The sequence below is a fragment of the Cnephaeus nilssonii genome (assembly GCF_951640355.1).
Source record: "Cnephaeus nilssonii genome assembly, chromosome: 20".
NCBI classification, from domain to species: Eukaryota; Metazoa; Chordata; class Mammalia; order Chiroptera; family Vespertilionidae; genus Cnephaeus; species Cnephaeus nilssonii.
In genome coordinates, this window is record NC_137091.1 from 21,421,544 (window position 1) to 21,436,619 (window position 15,076).

The following is a 15,076-nucleotide window of genomic DNA, read 5'->3' on the forward strand; positions in this document are numbered from 1 at the left end:
GTGTAATGTTACAGTCCTCGAATGCACATTTCTGATAACTTTTCTAATATATTTATTCAAACATTTATTCATGAATAAAGGAAAGAAATTGGATTGAAGTTCAATTTCTAGGTCCAAGCCAACCTATTATGGCTGTTCTTAACACTGAACCCTCGGGTTGTCATCAGTATTCCTCCCCACACAGTCCCCTAGGGAGCCCCCCAACCTGTTACTCCACACAGTACTTTCCCAAACCGTCAATGCCCTAAACAGAAGCCCCGCCCCGCCATCATGAACCACCAGAGACTCCTTTTCTGTCATTCATACCCCCCAAAATACCCCTCTTGTCATTAAGGCCCCAGTCAGACTTCCCTCATGAACAGTCCTCTGTAAGAGCCCCAGCCAGACCCACAACCTCTCCTTCCCGTCAGCAACGTCCACCGAGACCCTCCTCCTATGACCAATTCCCGAATATTCTCCCAAGTCGCCAGGATCCCTTACGGACGCCCCTGACTCCAACGTCATCAACTCCACTCCCGAGTTTACACCCCACGAAGGCCCTTGGTCCTGCCCCGCCCCTTGCGTGCGGCCCCGCCCCTTGGCGCGGCAACCAGACGAACGGCGCCGGAAGCCCCGCCCCCGGCCGGTTGCTAGGCTCCGGCAGCCGGAAGTCCCGCCTGTCGTGTAGTCACCACCGCCGCCGCTGTCGTTGTTGTTGTGGTTGGTGCTCTGAGCTCCGCGGCTCCGAGAGCCGGCTGCGTCTCTTTCCCGCCGCCGCCATGAAGTGGATGTTTAAGGAGGACCACTCGCTGGGTAAGAATCCGGACACTGGCCGGGCCGTGGGGGGCCGGCGCGGCGGGTGGGACCCCCTCCCCCACTCGGGCGGCCCTGGGCTGGGCCGGGCAGGGGCGGTTGCTTGCTCTTTGGGCTAGCGTCTCCGAGATCCCGGTCCCCCGACCGGCCCACAGACCCCGTGCCGCCTTCGGGAGGACCTCTTGGTATCAGGAGACCGAGGACTGAGGCCGCGGGGACGCCTGAACCAGGGCCCAGGGCGTGCGTAGATCGCGGGGGAGGGAGGTTGGGGGCCTGGGGGACCGGCCGGCTGGCAGGCAGGCGCGACAGTCAGCCTGGTGTTTCTCCCCCAGAGCACAGATGCGTGGAATCCGCGAAGATCCGAGCGAAATATCCCGACCGGGTTCCGGTGAGTGGACTCCCCGCCCCTTCACCTCACTGTCACCTCTGTCTTCTGGGACTCGTGATGGGGCCCAAACCATTCAAGAGTTGACAACTTGAGGTTCCAGTCCCGGTCACAGTAGCCGACTGGACAGACTGGGTTAGGGGTTACCCGGGACCTGAACTTGAGGGGCTGGGGCTGGAGCTGGAGCTGGTGCTGTTTAGGGTGCTTCAGTGCTGAATCTCCCGATCTAGGCCAGTGAGCTGCCTGCAGTCTCTGGGCTCCCTCGCCAATTATATAAGGAACGATATTCTAGGACAGGGCAACAGGTCACTGCCACTTTGGGGAACGGTGGTGGAGGGAGCCTGTCACTTTGGTCTTGGAAGTGCTCCTTTAGTCTCGGGACAGTCTCATCTTTAACTTGGAGCCTCCATCTTTACCTGACTAATAGCTCCCTTTTCTCACCCTGACCCTGTCATCCTTTCCTGACAAAAAAATAAAAATAAAAAATTCTGAGAAGTCGCTGAAAACCCCTTCTTCCATGGTTTTCCCTTCATCTATAATAAATATGATCCTATATTTCTTCCATCCTAGGGGAGATGGATTCTGTAATCCCTATTGATTTTTAACGGTCATCAGGCCTGTTTATTGTAGCTCATTGCTTGTGAACACTTCCTTAGGAGGAGATGGGGCAGGAAGGACACATTAGGAACCCAGTTGAGAGAAAAGCAACAGGCTGAATAAAGAGCTTGGTTCTTGGTTGTCTGGGATTGCCAATCGTTCCCATTAGTCCATCCATTCTCACTTCTGTGCTCCTGGGATCTTGATTCCCCTTGTAGTGTGAAGGCAGATCCATACTGGGGTGCTGGAATAATAGGCTGTAGATGAAACTCCCACCAGATATTCTTGGGTCTGCCCAGACAAAATGTTGAAAAGCTTTGTATGAAAAGCTGTACTTCTCTTACGCATGCAGAGATCAGAGACGAGAAATGTAATAATGGACCACAGAAGCACTTACTGTTTGCTTGCAACATATTTATATCGGTTTTTAACCTCCAGTATGTGTGGTTTATTAAGCCAGGGCATATTTCTTTATGTTATGCAGTTCCCCACCCACCTCCTTGCCCACACACTATTATTCACAAGCTCGCTGACAATGCAAGGCCAGAGCCTAACATGAGAAATCCAGTCCTGACCTCTCTTTGCTTTCCCAGGTGATTGTGGAAAAAGTCTCAGGCTCTCAGATTGTTGACATTGACAAACGGAAGTATCTGGTTCCATCTGACATCACTGTGGCTCAGTTCATGTGGATCATCAGGAAAAGGATCCAGCTTCCTTCTGAAAAGGCAATCTTCCTGTTTGTGGATAAGACAGTCCCACAGTCCAGGTAAGAGATGTTTACTGGTATTGGCCATCTGCTTGGCTGTTACAGAACTCAAAAATTTTGGAGGTCTGAAAACTCTTAGATGTCCTAACTAGAAATCTGGATTTTTGTACTTCCTGATATCAGGAGCTCAAGGAAAATACGGGCTGCAATACACGAGAGTGTACTTTGGGTTAAGAAACTAGAACAAGACCTGGACTTTTTTTTTTAATGATGAAATTTAGTCTTAACCCCCAAGAATCCTCTAAAACAGCTGAGGACTCTTAAGCTTAAGTCACCAGCAGAACTGAAGCCTGAAATAATTTTCTCCAAATGATTCATGAAATAAAGTCCTGTCATTCTCCACCAGAAGCTTGGCCTTGCTGAGGCTCAGCTTTAGTTAACCACCCTGCTTGCTTGCTCTCCAAATTCAGTCACCTCTGCAACTGTGAGAGACTCTAGCTGCACCTGATCTTCAATTCGCTAAAATGGCTGCCGTCCAGCAAAGGGCTCTGAGGTCTCTCTACAGATAAGCCTCCCTTAGTACCACCTGTTCTCACTGTCAGAGTCTGACTGTGGATAGAGGAAAATGGACTGGCTCAGTCTGATTCTCTGGTCAGTCCTTTCTTGTTACTGATTGAATACTTCTAGGCCCTGTGCCAGATGCTGGCCCCTCTCTCTTGAGTGTGAGTTCCTGGCTGCATCTCATCTTTGTGACCCAAACTAAGTTTAATTTGTTGTGCTCCCCCTCTCCCCCTTCTAAAACAGTACTTCTAAAAGCTAAGGCTTTCAGAAGCCCTGGGAACTAGCCCAGTGTGGCCAAAAAAATATATTCCTTTTGAAAATCCTTGAAAGTTCTAGAAGAGCCCTAGGCCATATTCTAATCCTTTTCCCACAAAAGGTAAAAAGCTCTTTTTTGGTCTTAAGAACCAAAAAGCCGAAATGCTATTTTTTGGTCTGATTTGCTCTTTCCTAATCTCCACCACCTTCCCTTCCTTGTGTTAGGCAGAGACGCAGGATAGGGGAGAAATGGAAGGTTCTTCCCTAAGGTTTGTTGACATAAGAAATACCCAAACATGTAGAGAATTTTTATAAGTTTATTTGAGCCCAAACAGATGACACAGTTGTTGGGAAACAAGATCACAAATCCTTGGGAGAGTGACAGTTTTTCAGTTTCTTTTATGCATTTGAAATTAAGGAAGTGACATAATGAAGATTACATGCAGGTAGGAGAAAGCAAGGTGAGGATTGGATTACAGGATAAGTTAAGATTATGTGCTTTCTTGAGAATGGGGTTACACTTATTTCAAAGGTATATTAACCTAGATGCACAAGAACAATGGGATAGGGTTTGCTTAAGGCAAAGATGAATTTTTCACTAAAAAAGTTATATGCTTTGGGGTGTGACTAGCCATCATGACCTGCTCTGTTAACAATTTGTGATCAGACCTGGCCTGTGTGCCTCAGTTGGTTGAGTGTTGTCTTATGTATCTAGAGGTTGCTGGTTCAATCCCTGGGTTGTGGGTTCAATCCCCAGTAGGGGGCATGCAGGATGCAGCCAATGGCTGTTTCTCTCTCATTGATATTTCTCCCTCTCCCTTCCTCTCTCTCTAAAAGAAATAAAGCATATTTTTAAAAAATATATATTTTATTGATTTTTTTACAGAGAGTAAGGGAGAGGGATAGAGAGTTAGAAACATCGAGGAGAGAGAAAAACATCGATCAGCTGCCTCCTGCACACCCCCTACTGGGGATGTGCCCGCAACCAAGGTACATGCCCCTTGACCGGAATTGAACCTGGGACCCTTCAGTCCGCAGGCCGACGCTCTCTCCACTGAGCCAAACTGGCCAGGGCTAAAGCCATATTTTGTTTAAAAAAGTGTGTGATCAGATCATCCTGTGAGGTTACTTTCCATAGAATCTCTTTTCATCCACAGGCCTATGTCCTGCCTTCTGAGTGTCGTTGGTCTGCTATAGCTGTTGCTCAGGGAGCTGTGGTTTTGCCAGGGGTGTCAAGCCAGAGTTGGACTCTTCTAGCCTTCCTTCTTAGGCCTCTGGGCAGTGTGGAGCTGGGGACACTGTTCACCAGGGGAGGGAGCCCCACCCATGTGGGGTCACTCGGCTTCCCTTAAGGTGGTAGGGAAGGTAAACCTTCATTCGTATTACCTGCAACTTCTGTAAGCCTTTGAGACTCTGTTTCTTCCTTCCTGGAGGTGGCTTCTTAGTGGGAGGAAGTAGGTGACTATTACCTATGGCATTGAGTTTATTTCCTTGAATTCTGATCCTCTGATACTTAAAAGGAAATGAAGCAGGCTTCCGAGGCCATTAAGATTACTCTGATGGCTCCACGTTAATCTCACAATTAAAATGGCTGCAAATTTTTAGCAATTACTCCCCCTCCCCCCATTATCCCTGAGATATAAATAGAATTGGAAATGAAAAGTGATTCTTAGGGCAGCAGAGGCTGCTTCAGGGCCATTTTCTCTCCAATTCTCATTTGCCTTTCCAATCTGGTAAGAATCTACCCTAAAGCAGATTTACACCTGTGATCTAAGTCAGGATTTGAGTCACTAATGAGGGCCCCTTTGCCCATGCCTTTGCCCCAGTTAATGACTTCTTGCTCCATACTTAAAGCAGCAGTGTTCTGTTTGTTTGGGGGGGGGGGGGGGGCGTTATTCTTAAAAACACATTTGTTTACAAACAAGTGACATCATGGGGCTTTATGCAAATGCTAATCACCTAATAGCACAAACAATTGCCTCAGGGTTGCCTTCCTAAAGCTGGTGTGTGAGTCAACTCCTCCATCTCCTTACCCAAGGCAGGTTAGCAGCCTTTTTCTCAGCTCTTTCCAGACTCCTTAGGGAAGCCCAGAGCCTCTCTTAACCTGCAGCTAGTGTTTGCTGCTTCATAAACGCTGGGGAAATGAGTTGAGAAAGGAAGAATCCAACCCTGTAGAGCCCTCCCCTATCCAGTAAGGTCTGCACTAGGATCACTTATGCTGAGGCTGAACGATAGTGACTTCCATTATACCTGCCTTGGAGCAGGACTTTGTGAGTGTTCTGAACAAAGGCGATCACCATGTAGAATGTTGTGATTATTGTTTAGAGTGGTTAGTATTAAACCAGAGGCCTGCACCGGTGGGGTCCCTTGGCCTGGCCAGTAATTAGGCCGATGGGGGTGGGTGGGGGGGAGCTGGCCTTGGGGAGGGACTGTGGGAGGTTGGCCAGAGGAGAAGAGGGGCTGTGGGATGTTGGCTGTGGTAGTGCACTGACCAGAGGGCAACTCCTGCGTTGAGCATCTGCCCCTGGTGGTCAGTGTGCATCATAGCAACCAATCAACTGGTCATTTGGTTGCTTAGGCTTTTATACACTGAGTGGCCAGATTATTATGATCTCTGAACGCATAATAATCTGGCCACTCAGTGTGTATATATAAATATATAAATATAAATAAATAAACATTATATATATATATATATATATATATATATATATATATATATATATATATATATATGAGGCCTGGTGCATGAATTCGTGCATGGGTGGGGTCTGACCAGCCTGGCCAGGGGGAGGGGCCATGGGCAGTTGGCCAGCCTGCCTGCTGGTCAAACTCCTGGTCAAGGGGACAATGTGCATATTAGCCTTTTATTATATAGGATTATACACTGAGTGGCCAGATTATTATGATCTCTGAACGCATAATAATCTGGCCACTCAGTGTATATATATAGATGTAGATTCTGGAAATAGACATAGGCAAGTCCCTAAGAGTTTTACTTCCCAAATTCTTTCTGAGTTCTGTTTTTTAAAAAGGGGGATCTCAACTGCCTTCTCACATTTAATATTGGAAAGTTGAATTCTCTACCTAGGTGCTTACATCAGTATCAGGCCAAAAACGAAAAGAGAACTATGGGTTGGTGCGGATAGGACCTGAGAAAGCATGTCAGTGTACAGATCCTCAGTTGTGTCGTTGAAGGGGAACCCAGACCCGGCAGTGGTGCCTACCTTTTGGCCTTTTGTTTAGAACACAGATAAGAATCTTGCTCATCTCTGTTTTAAATAGAAACAGGAGTATATTATTAAATAAAATATCTCTAAGATGTGATAATTTGGAAATGTTACATTGGTAAACCTGTGCTGTTTAAGATTATGGTGTTTAGTTGGTTCTAGATCTTAAAAGAGGTACTAAGGCCCTAGCTGGTTTGGCTCAGTGGATAGAGTGTCGGTTTGCAGACTGAAAGGTCCCAGGTTCAATTCTGGTCAAGGACACATGCCTGGGTTGTGAGCTCAATCCCCAGTGGGGGGCGTGCAGGAGGCAGTTGATCAATGATTCTCTCTCATCATCGCTTCCTCTTCCTTCCTCTCTGAAATCAATAAAAAAATATATATTTTTAAAAAGAGGTACTGAGTAAAAGGAAGTTGTGTTGTTGTATAGTCCATTCAAACTTTATTTAGAAATGTGCTTAAATCAAGCACTTTTGATAATTTCTGGGTAAATAACTCTTCAATAATGGGGTTTATTTCAGCCATTGAACGAGGTTTACTTATATGAGAAAAATCTGATAAAAGGAATAAGCAGACATTAATTTTTATTTTTTAGAATTTTGGGGAACTCTCGAGGTCATATTAACTTTCACTTTGAGGCCAATGTCTTCCCAGGATCCACAGCAGTGGCCATTGTCCTCCCACCTCACCCCATCTATCTATACCCCTGCTGGAAAAGAGAGAAATCCAGGTCCAGTGGAAGCATGTGCGCTTCAAAGCAGATGGGTGGCCAGGTGTGCCTATCAGTTAGCTAATTCATGAGTCAGTATCCATGACCTGACCTTGGTTGGGGGACAAGGGGAGGTTCTGCAGGGAAAGGGCATCCACACAATTCTAGGTCAGCCTCCTGATTTATAAGCTGTTGAATAGTTTAAAGCTAATGTTTGCCCTCAGCAGCATGGCTATTCCTGGATAGGGATCCTTCTAAAAGGCTATTGGTTAGTTTGTTTGGATCTGTGACCATGAATGGAGCAGTGGGAAACAATGTTTTAGGGGATTAGGTTCATTCCATTCAATACTTCAGGGTCCCACCACACCTTAGATTGGCTCCATGGCTTGGGTCTGCCAATTGGTTTTTCCAGTCATTCCACATCAGACTCAGAGCTTGGAAGGTTGGCAGTACCCTTGTCCTCAGCAGCATCCTTCTCGGAGGAATGCATGTAATACTTGACTGGAAGCCACCTTTGGGTGTCTTCTGCAACCAGTAGCTTGGGCAGGAAGCCTTGGATTTGTAGTGCTGTTTGTGAATTGTCAGGCCATCCAGCAAGCCTGTGCAGTTTAGCCAGACACACACATCAGAGCTGCCTCTGTGCTTCAGGATCCCCAGGTGCTCCAGCAGTGGGCTGCTCAATGCTGTGTCGTGGCCTTTGCGAGTTCTTAGAGGGAAGTTCATCTTGGAAGCTCATGGAACTGGTCTTAACTGACACAGCGGCCTTCTCCAATAGACTGCCTGCTGACTAGGGTCACGTTTTGCATCCTGCACTTCCATTTGACTATTCTTTTAATGGGACATAAAAACATTAAAAAACAAACAAACTATATTTGCGGCCCAGTTCTTTTTGGCTCCAGGCCAAGTTACTCTGACTGTGTATGTGGCCTGGTACTACACGGCTGTTTTCAAGTCATACTGTACAGATATGGCAGTCTTCTTTCATGGTACCCAGGAAGCCTCGAAATAAGGTATTCAGTCACAGGCTGCTGAATGGAGTGTTTAGCTCCTAGCATTGAGCATTGTCAGTTTTCAAGTTCCTACCCAATGGGTACCCTGAGTATAAGGATACAGTGATACATTGCTACTGCCAACTAAATAAAGTTTCCACACAAGGCTATGTGACAGAAAAGGAGAACAGTGAGAGGGCTCTTAAAGTCATTAGGCATAGCCATCTCCTTGTCAAATTACAGGATCTGCAGGAGAGACCGCTAGGACCTGGCTACTCAGTATGATGCAGAGGCTGGCAGCAGTAGCCTTACCTGGGAACTTGTTAGAAATGTAGAGTCACAGGTCTCACCCTGACCTTCTGGTGATTTTGTATGCATGTTTGTGTGAGAAGCGCTGTGCTAAGGAAGATCTCTGTAGAAGGTACAGGGATGCTGACACTGGGGCATTAGATCTAGCTGTGTATGCACTTGGAGGCAGCACAGCTTGGTGGTAAGAATGTCTCCTGGCTTTATGACCTGGGGTAAATTATTTAACCTCTCCACCTCACTTTTATCTACGAACTATGGGTTAGGATAGTACCTGCCTCATAAGGTTGTTGTGAGGATAGAGTTAATACATGTAACACACTTAGAACAGTGCTTGGCACGGGTTTGCTTTTATAGTTAGGATTTTTATGATTAGCCTCTGTAGCTGCTAGGGCACTGCTTAAGCAAATTAAAAAACCAAATTTCACTTAAAAGACAATGAATCTAAAGATAGAAAGCCCCATGATTATCCCCATCTCAGAGTCTCAGAGCCTGCCTTAGACGATAGTGGTTCCAGTATGTCACACAGCATACAGAGAGTAAGAGCAGAACTTAGTCTGTCAGATGGAAGCAAACAACATAGGCACCAAGGGGTGGCTGCCTTTGAATTCCACACAATGTCTGTTACCTCTGTGTCTAAACACTGTGGTAATAGTAGTGGGGAGATGGTAGGGTCCGGTCTCATCAAGGTCACCCTGGACACTTGGACCAAATGGGGCAAAGGGAATTGTGGCAATAGCTGTAGCTGTTTCCCCCTTAGCCTTATTCCAAGAAATCTCCGAGAAAAGTAGAGTTCTTTGGGGCATTCCCAACCACCAGGGTAAAAGTCTTTTTTTAAAAAAAAAAAAAATATATATATATATTTTATTGATTTTTTACAGAGAGGAAGAGAGAGTTAGAAACATCCATGAGAGAGAAACATCGATCAGCTGCCTCCTGCACACTCCCCACTGGGGATGTGCCCACAACCAAAGTACATGCCCTTGACCGGAATCGAACCTGGGACCTTTCAGTCCGCAGGCCAAAGCTCTATCCACTGAGCCAAACCGGTTTCGGCAGGGTAAAAGTCTTGAGAGACTCAGCTACTTGTTCAACACCTTTGCTAGTTGCTGGCTCCTTGTTTCACTTCCTGTCGGGTCACTTTGCTTCCTGATCGCATGGCTCTTCAAGATAAGCATCTCAAAAAGAAAAAAAAGGACAAGCAGCTATCTCCCTTTGGCACAGGTACTGGTTCTCAACCTTGGATGCACATGGAATCATCTTTGGCATTTTAAAACATGCTGATGTACTGAGGCCTGGGTCCTACATCTCCAGAAGTTCATATATAATTGGTCTGGGGTGGGGCTTATGTGTGGAGATGTTTTTAAAGCTCCCCATTGGTTCTGATGTGCAGCCAAGGTTCAGACCCACCACTCCAGATGTTCTCGTGAGCAGGGGTTCCTCCCTCTATCCACTGTTCCCAAAGTCCTCACATGTTCCAGGGCAGTGTTGTCAATAGAAATGGCATGAGAACTACATTTGTAATTTTCAAGTTTCTAATAGTAACATTAAGAAAGAAAAAGAAACACGCGACATTAATTTTAATAATATATTTTATTTATCCAGTTTTTACAAAATATCATTTCAACATGTAATCAAAATTGAGATATTTTACATCCTTTTTTTTCTTCATACTAAGTCTTTGAAATCTTGTGTATATTTTATACTTACAGCACATCCCAATTCAAAGGGATCTCTTTTTTTATGATTGATTTTAGAGAGAGGGGCAGGGGGATGGGAAAGAGAAAGAAAGGCATTGATTTGTTGTTCCATTTATTTATGCATTCATTGGTAGATTCTTGTATGTGCCCTGATTGGGAATTGAACCTGCACTCTTGGCATATTGGGACAACGCTCTAACCAACTGAACTTACCCGGTCAGGGCAGCATATTCTAATTCAGATGAGCCACATTTCAAATGCTGAATGTAGTTAGTGACTACTGTATTGGACAATAAAAATATATGACACTTCTGTCATAGCAGAAATTTCTAGCAGACCATGCTGTTCCAGGGAGTCCTTATTTTACAAATTCCAGGTTAAGAGATCCTCACAAGGAGCACTGTTTCATTGCACAAGATACTGATGACACACCATTTCGTATTCATACTCATCCACCCCCACTTTGTTACCTTAATAATTCTTATCTACCCACACAGCCAAATGGGCTGAGCCTGAAAACAGTAGGAAGAATAAAAAAGGAAGACATCTCCCCTTAATAAATGTAGCCCAATGTCCCTGTTTATATGCAAGTTCCACACAGCCCACCAGGAGCACAGCAGCAGAGTGGGCAGTCATTGTTTCACCAGCTTTAGGCCCTGGACCTCTCATTATCCACCCCAGTGGCCCTTGTTTTACTGAATCCTGCATTTAGCATCTATTGTGACCTGTCCAGGCTGGTGACCTCTGATGTCTCCAGCTGGTTTTGGTCCTCACCACTCATGGCTGCACTGATGTTTAGCATATTTCTCCTGTCTAATAGTACAGTCATGTGGCCAGAGCTCATCCAGGGTTCCAGGTGTTACAAGTCTTACTCTGGAGGTGGTAGTGCAGTCCAATTTATGGCTTAGGGAAAGCCAGCTTTCCCACCCACATATTTAGTTTGAGCAGTATCTATTTCGGGAGGGTCCTTAGGAAGGCCAGGCAGGGCTTCTTTGGATCCCAGATACAATCTGAGAGATGTTTGCATTGCATGTGAGGAAAATAACTTGTCTTTGATGATGCTGACACAGGTCTCTGGAGCTCAGGGTTTTTGGATGGGGGAGCTTCCACAAGAATGAACCCACTTGTAATTACAAATTAGAAATCTTCAATAAACCAGCCTGAAGCAGAAGTAAGCTCCATGTACTCTTCCTTTCCTTGGTCCTCCATCCATACAGGGATGGGCTTCATAGGCTCTTAATTTTGCTTCGTTTTTTCCCCCTTGCCCTTGGCATTCAGAAAGCATTCTAAATGTATATGTATTAACCAGTACTAACCAGCCAGCCCCACTTAAGGAGCTAGATAGAGCTGGCCTCTGAAGGATTTACTTTGTGTGAAGGTGAGTGCAAATAGCTTTGCCTTGGAGCAGGAGAATGGAGAATTGATTCTAGTCTTGTGATTCCCAGAGGCCTAATTTACCTTAATCTTTTGTGGCTCCATTTACCTTCTTTACAACAGGAATGTAGCATTAATGAGACCTGAATTTATTTTTACTACCTACCACCAAAGTTGTGGGAGAGAGTAGCTAGTTTAAGTATTAAGTTCCTTATCCATAAGTCATCTTTCTCCCAACACCTAGACCTAGTAATCAAACCCAATTTTTAATGTTGTTTCTCTTTTTAAAAACGTTATTTCAAGATAACTATGTTTATAGAAATACAGTTATATTGGTTAAGAGAATGCAGTTTAACTTATTTTACATGATTTGGACCACAAATTTGGTACATGGTTTAAGCATTTAAAACAAAAAAAGTATTTATGCCCTCGCTGGTTTGGCTCAGTGGATAGAGCTTTGGCCTGTGGACTGAAGGGTCCCATGTTTGATTCCTGTCAAGGGCACATGCCCAGGTTGTGGGCTCGATCCCCAGTAGGGAGTGTGCAGGAGGCAGCCGATCAATGATTCTCTCTCATTATTGATGTTCTTCTCTCTCTCTCTCCCTCTCCCTTCCTCTCTGAAATCAATAAAAAAAATTTTTAAAAAAGGATTTGCAATCTGGTTTATTTTTCTAATATTACAAATGTATATGAAAGATTCTCCATTACATACTGCTAAAGCAGGCAGCAAGAACCTTGAGAAATTAACCTTTGGTTTGTTTCTGAAAAATAACACGGATTGTACTGTAAAAGTTTATATAAAGTTGGTGCAGCAAAACTGTGTGTAATGTTTCAATGCCAGTTTACAAAGTTCAGTAATTAATGGATGCTGAAAAGTGGGGAGAGCCTAACTATACATTTTCAATATTTTTTGTTTTTCTCTTTCAAGCCTAACTATGGGACAACTCTACGAGAAGGAAAAAGATGAAGATGGATTCTTGTATGTGGCCTACAGTGGAGAGAACACGTTTGGCTTCTGAGGGCCCGTGCTGGGCTAGATGCACTGTACCTGCTTGTGTATCTTGTAAATAGCCGGCCATTTTCAGTTACTATACCACAACCTCTTCACATAGACCTATTAGTGCATTTGTAACTGGATTGATTTCTTAATATATTGGAAGGTTTTTGTTTCCTTAGACTAGTAAGTTATCATACAGAGTTTTATTTTGAGTTTTTCTTTTTGTGCACTGTCCTCATGGCTATACTCTCCAGAGAACTTGTTCTTCTAGGAATCATATTTAATGAAGATATCTCCATATTGAAGTGAGGTAGGTGGGGTATTAAAGTGAAAGGGAGGGAGACAATGCATTTTATGCTGGACTATATTTGAAGTGTTAGATGGCTAAGTATTAAAAGCATTCAAATTAAATCCTTAGCAATCAGAACACTTGCTTTACTAGATTTTGCCAACTGCCAATCATGTTGGACTGAGCTAATCTGTTCCTCTTTCTGAAACTATTAAGGTAAATAATTAACAATAAAACTTCCTGTTATAAAGGCATTGCAGTGTGACCATGTACTTTATTCACCACCTTTTAGATGAGTCAGACAAGCAGCTCTTACGTCTGCCAGGCCAGGAGGAGGGAGGGTTTGTGGCCATGGCAGCACAGCTTGGAACAGGAAGCAGTGGCCTGTGTCATAAGAAGGGACTTTTTTTAAAAAAAAATATATATATTTTTTACTGATTTCAGAGAGGAAGGGAGAGAGAGAGAGGAACAGAAACATCAATGATGAGAGAGGTATCGTTGATCGGCTGCCTCTTGCATGCCCCCTACTGGGGATCGAGCCTGTAACCCGAGCATGTGCCCTTGACCGGAATTGAACCCAGGACCTTCCAGTCTGCAGTCCAATGCTCTATCCACTGAGCCAAACCAACTAGGGCAGGACTCTTTTAAGTGGTTAATGTGTTCAGGTGGTTCAGTTATCAAGCCTCTATAAAAGGTATACATTGAGAGTTCCCACCACTGTCTACTGCCTATAGGAAACTACTTTTACTGGCTTCTTTTTTTTTTTTTTCTTTATTGATTAAGGTGTCACATATTTGTCCTCATCCCCCCATTCCCATCCCACACCCCTCCCCATGGATGCCCCAACACCCTGTTGAACTTAACCATTGGTTAGGCTCATATGCATGCACACAAGACCTTTGGTTGATTTCTCCCCCCTCCCCCCACCCCACCCTCCCCTATCCTCCCTCTGAGGCCCGATAGTCCGATCGATGCCTCCTTGTTTCTGGTTCTGTTCTTGTTCATCAGTCTATGTTGTTCATCATTTCCCCTAGATGAGCGAAATCATGTGTCACTAGAGATATACTTATAAGAATTGAATGTGAGACGAGCAATAATAGTTATGCTGACAGGCAAATGAATCAGTCTGTAGTGAGTTTCTTTCTGGACCAACAGTTCTTTTGAGACCCAATATCAATGTCCACCAGTTCCTTATGAGTACATGTCGGCACTGACCCCTCAGCTCTGGATGGTGGACAAATGGTGGTAATGCAGGTCCGACTCCCTCTGGTTTGGTCTCGGCCAGACCCAGGGGCACGGCTTCACCCGGATCCAGGGGCCCACGGCCTCACCCGGACCCGGGACCCAGGCTCACCCGGACCCAGGGGCGCGTGGCCTCACCCGGACCCGGGACCCAGCCTCACCCGGATCCAGGGGCACATGGCCTCGCCCAGACCCAGGATTCAGCTTTACCTGGACCCAGGGGCGCGTGGCCTCTCCCGGGCCTGGGACCCAGCCTCACCCGGATCCAGGGGCACACGTCCTCGCCCAGACCCGGGATCTAGCTTCCCCCGGACCCAGGGGCACGTGGCCTCTCCCAGACCCAGGGTCGCGTGGCCTCACCCGGATCCAGGGGCCCACGGCCTCACCCGGACCCGGGACCCAGCCTCACCCGGATCCAGGGGCACACGGCCTCGCCCAGACCCAGGATTCAGCTTCACCTGGACCCAGGGGCGCATGGCCTCACCCGGACCCAGGGGCGCGTGGCCTCTCCCGGGCCTGGGACCCTTTACTGGATTCTTGTTTCTTTCTAGTATTTATTTTTGGAAGTACAATTAAATATGAATATATATCCTTATTTTCTTTTTCTTATAAAAAACACATTATATACTTACGTATATTGCTTTTTTTCATTTAACAATATATCCTGGTGATCTTTCCATATCAGTCCATAGACTTTCATTCATTTTTACAGCAAATAGTATTGCAATGTGTGGGTATATGATTATTACTTAAGTAGTTCCCTATGAATGGTATTTGAGTTATTTGCAATCTTTTACTGTTATATACAGTGTTGGAATGATAACTATATTCATATAGCCTTTATATGTACCTGCACTTATTAAGGTGCTGCTCCTTAATCCCTTCTTTCTAAAAAATGAAGATTTAGATTTTTCCTGGTCCATGAGTTTCATGATTTATTAATAGGA

General features: G+C 45.3%; 1 protein-coding gene across 1 annotated transcript; it reads left to right on the top strand.

Annotated features, from left to right (window-relative positions):
* Nucleotides 1-644: 644 nt before the first annotated feature.
* GABARAPL2 (GABA type A receptor associated protein like 2) lies at nucleotides 645-13,141 on the top strand. Its single transcript, XM_079799406.1, has 4 exons — nucleotides 645-792; nucleotides 1,125-1,180; nucleotides 2,368-2,540; nucleotides 12,530-13,141. The coding sequence occupies exons 1-4, from the start codon at nucleotides 759-761 to the stop codon at nucleotides 12,618-12,620; spliced, it is 354 nt and encodes a 117-aa protein (XP_079655532.1). The 5' UTR covers nucleotides 645-758; the 3' UTR covers nucleotides 12,621-13,141.
* Nucleotides 13,142-15,076: the final 1,935 nt, after the last annotated feature.

Bases quoted from the DNA above. Each gene is read 5' to 3' on its own strand.
- GABARAPL2 (XM_079799406.1), top strand. From the start codon at position 759: ATGAAGTGGATGTTTAAGGAGGACCACTCGCTGG. The intron at 793-1,124 runs GTAAGAATCCGG...TTTCTCCCCCAG, and splicing joins TAAGGAGGACCACTCGCTGG to AGCACAGATGCGTGGAATCC. The intron at 2,541-12,529 runs GTAAGAGATGTT...TTCTCTTTCAAG, and splicing joins AAGACAGTCCCACAGTCCAG to CCTAACTATGGGACAACTCT.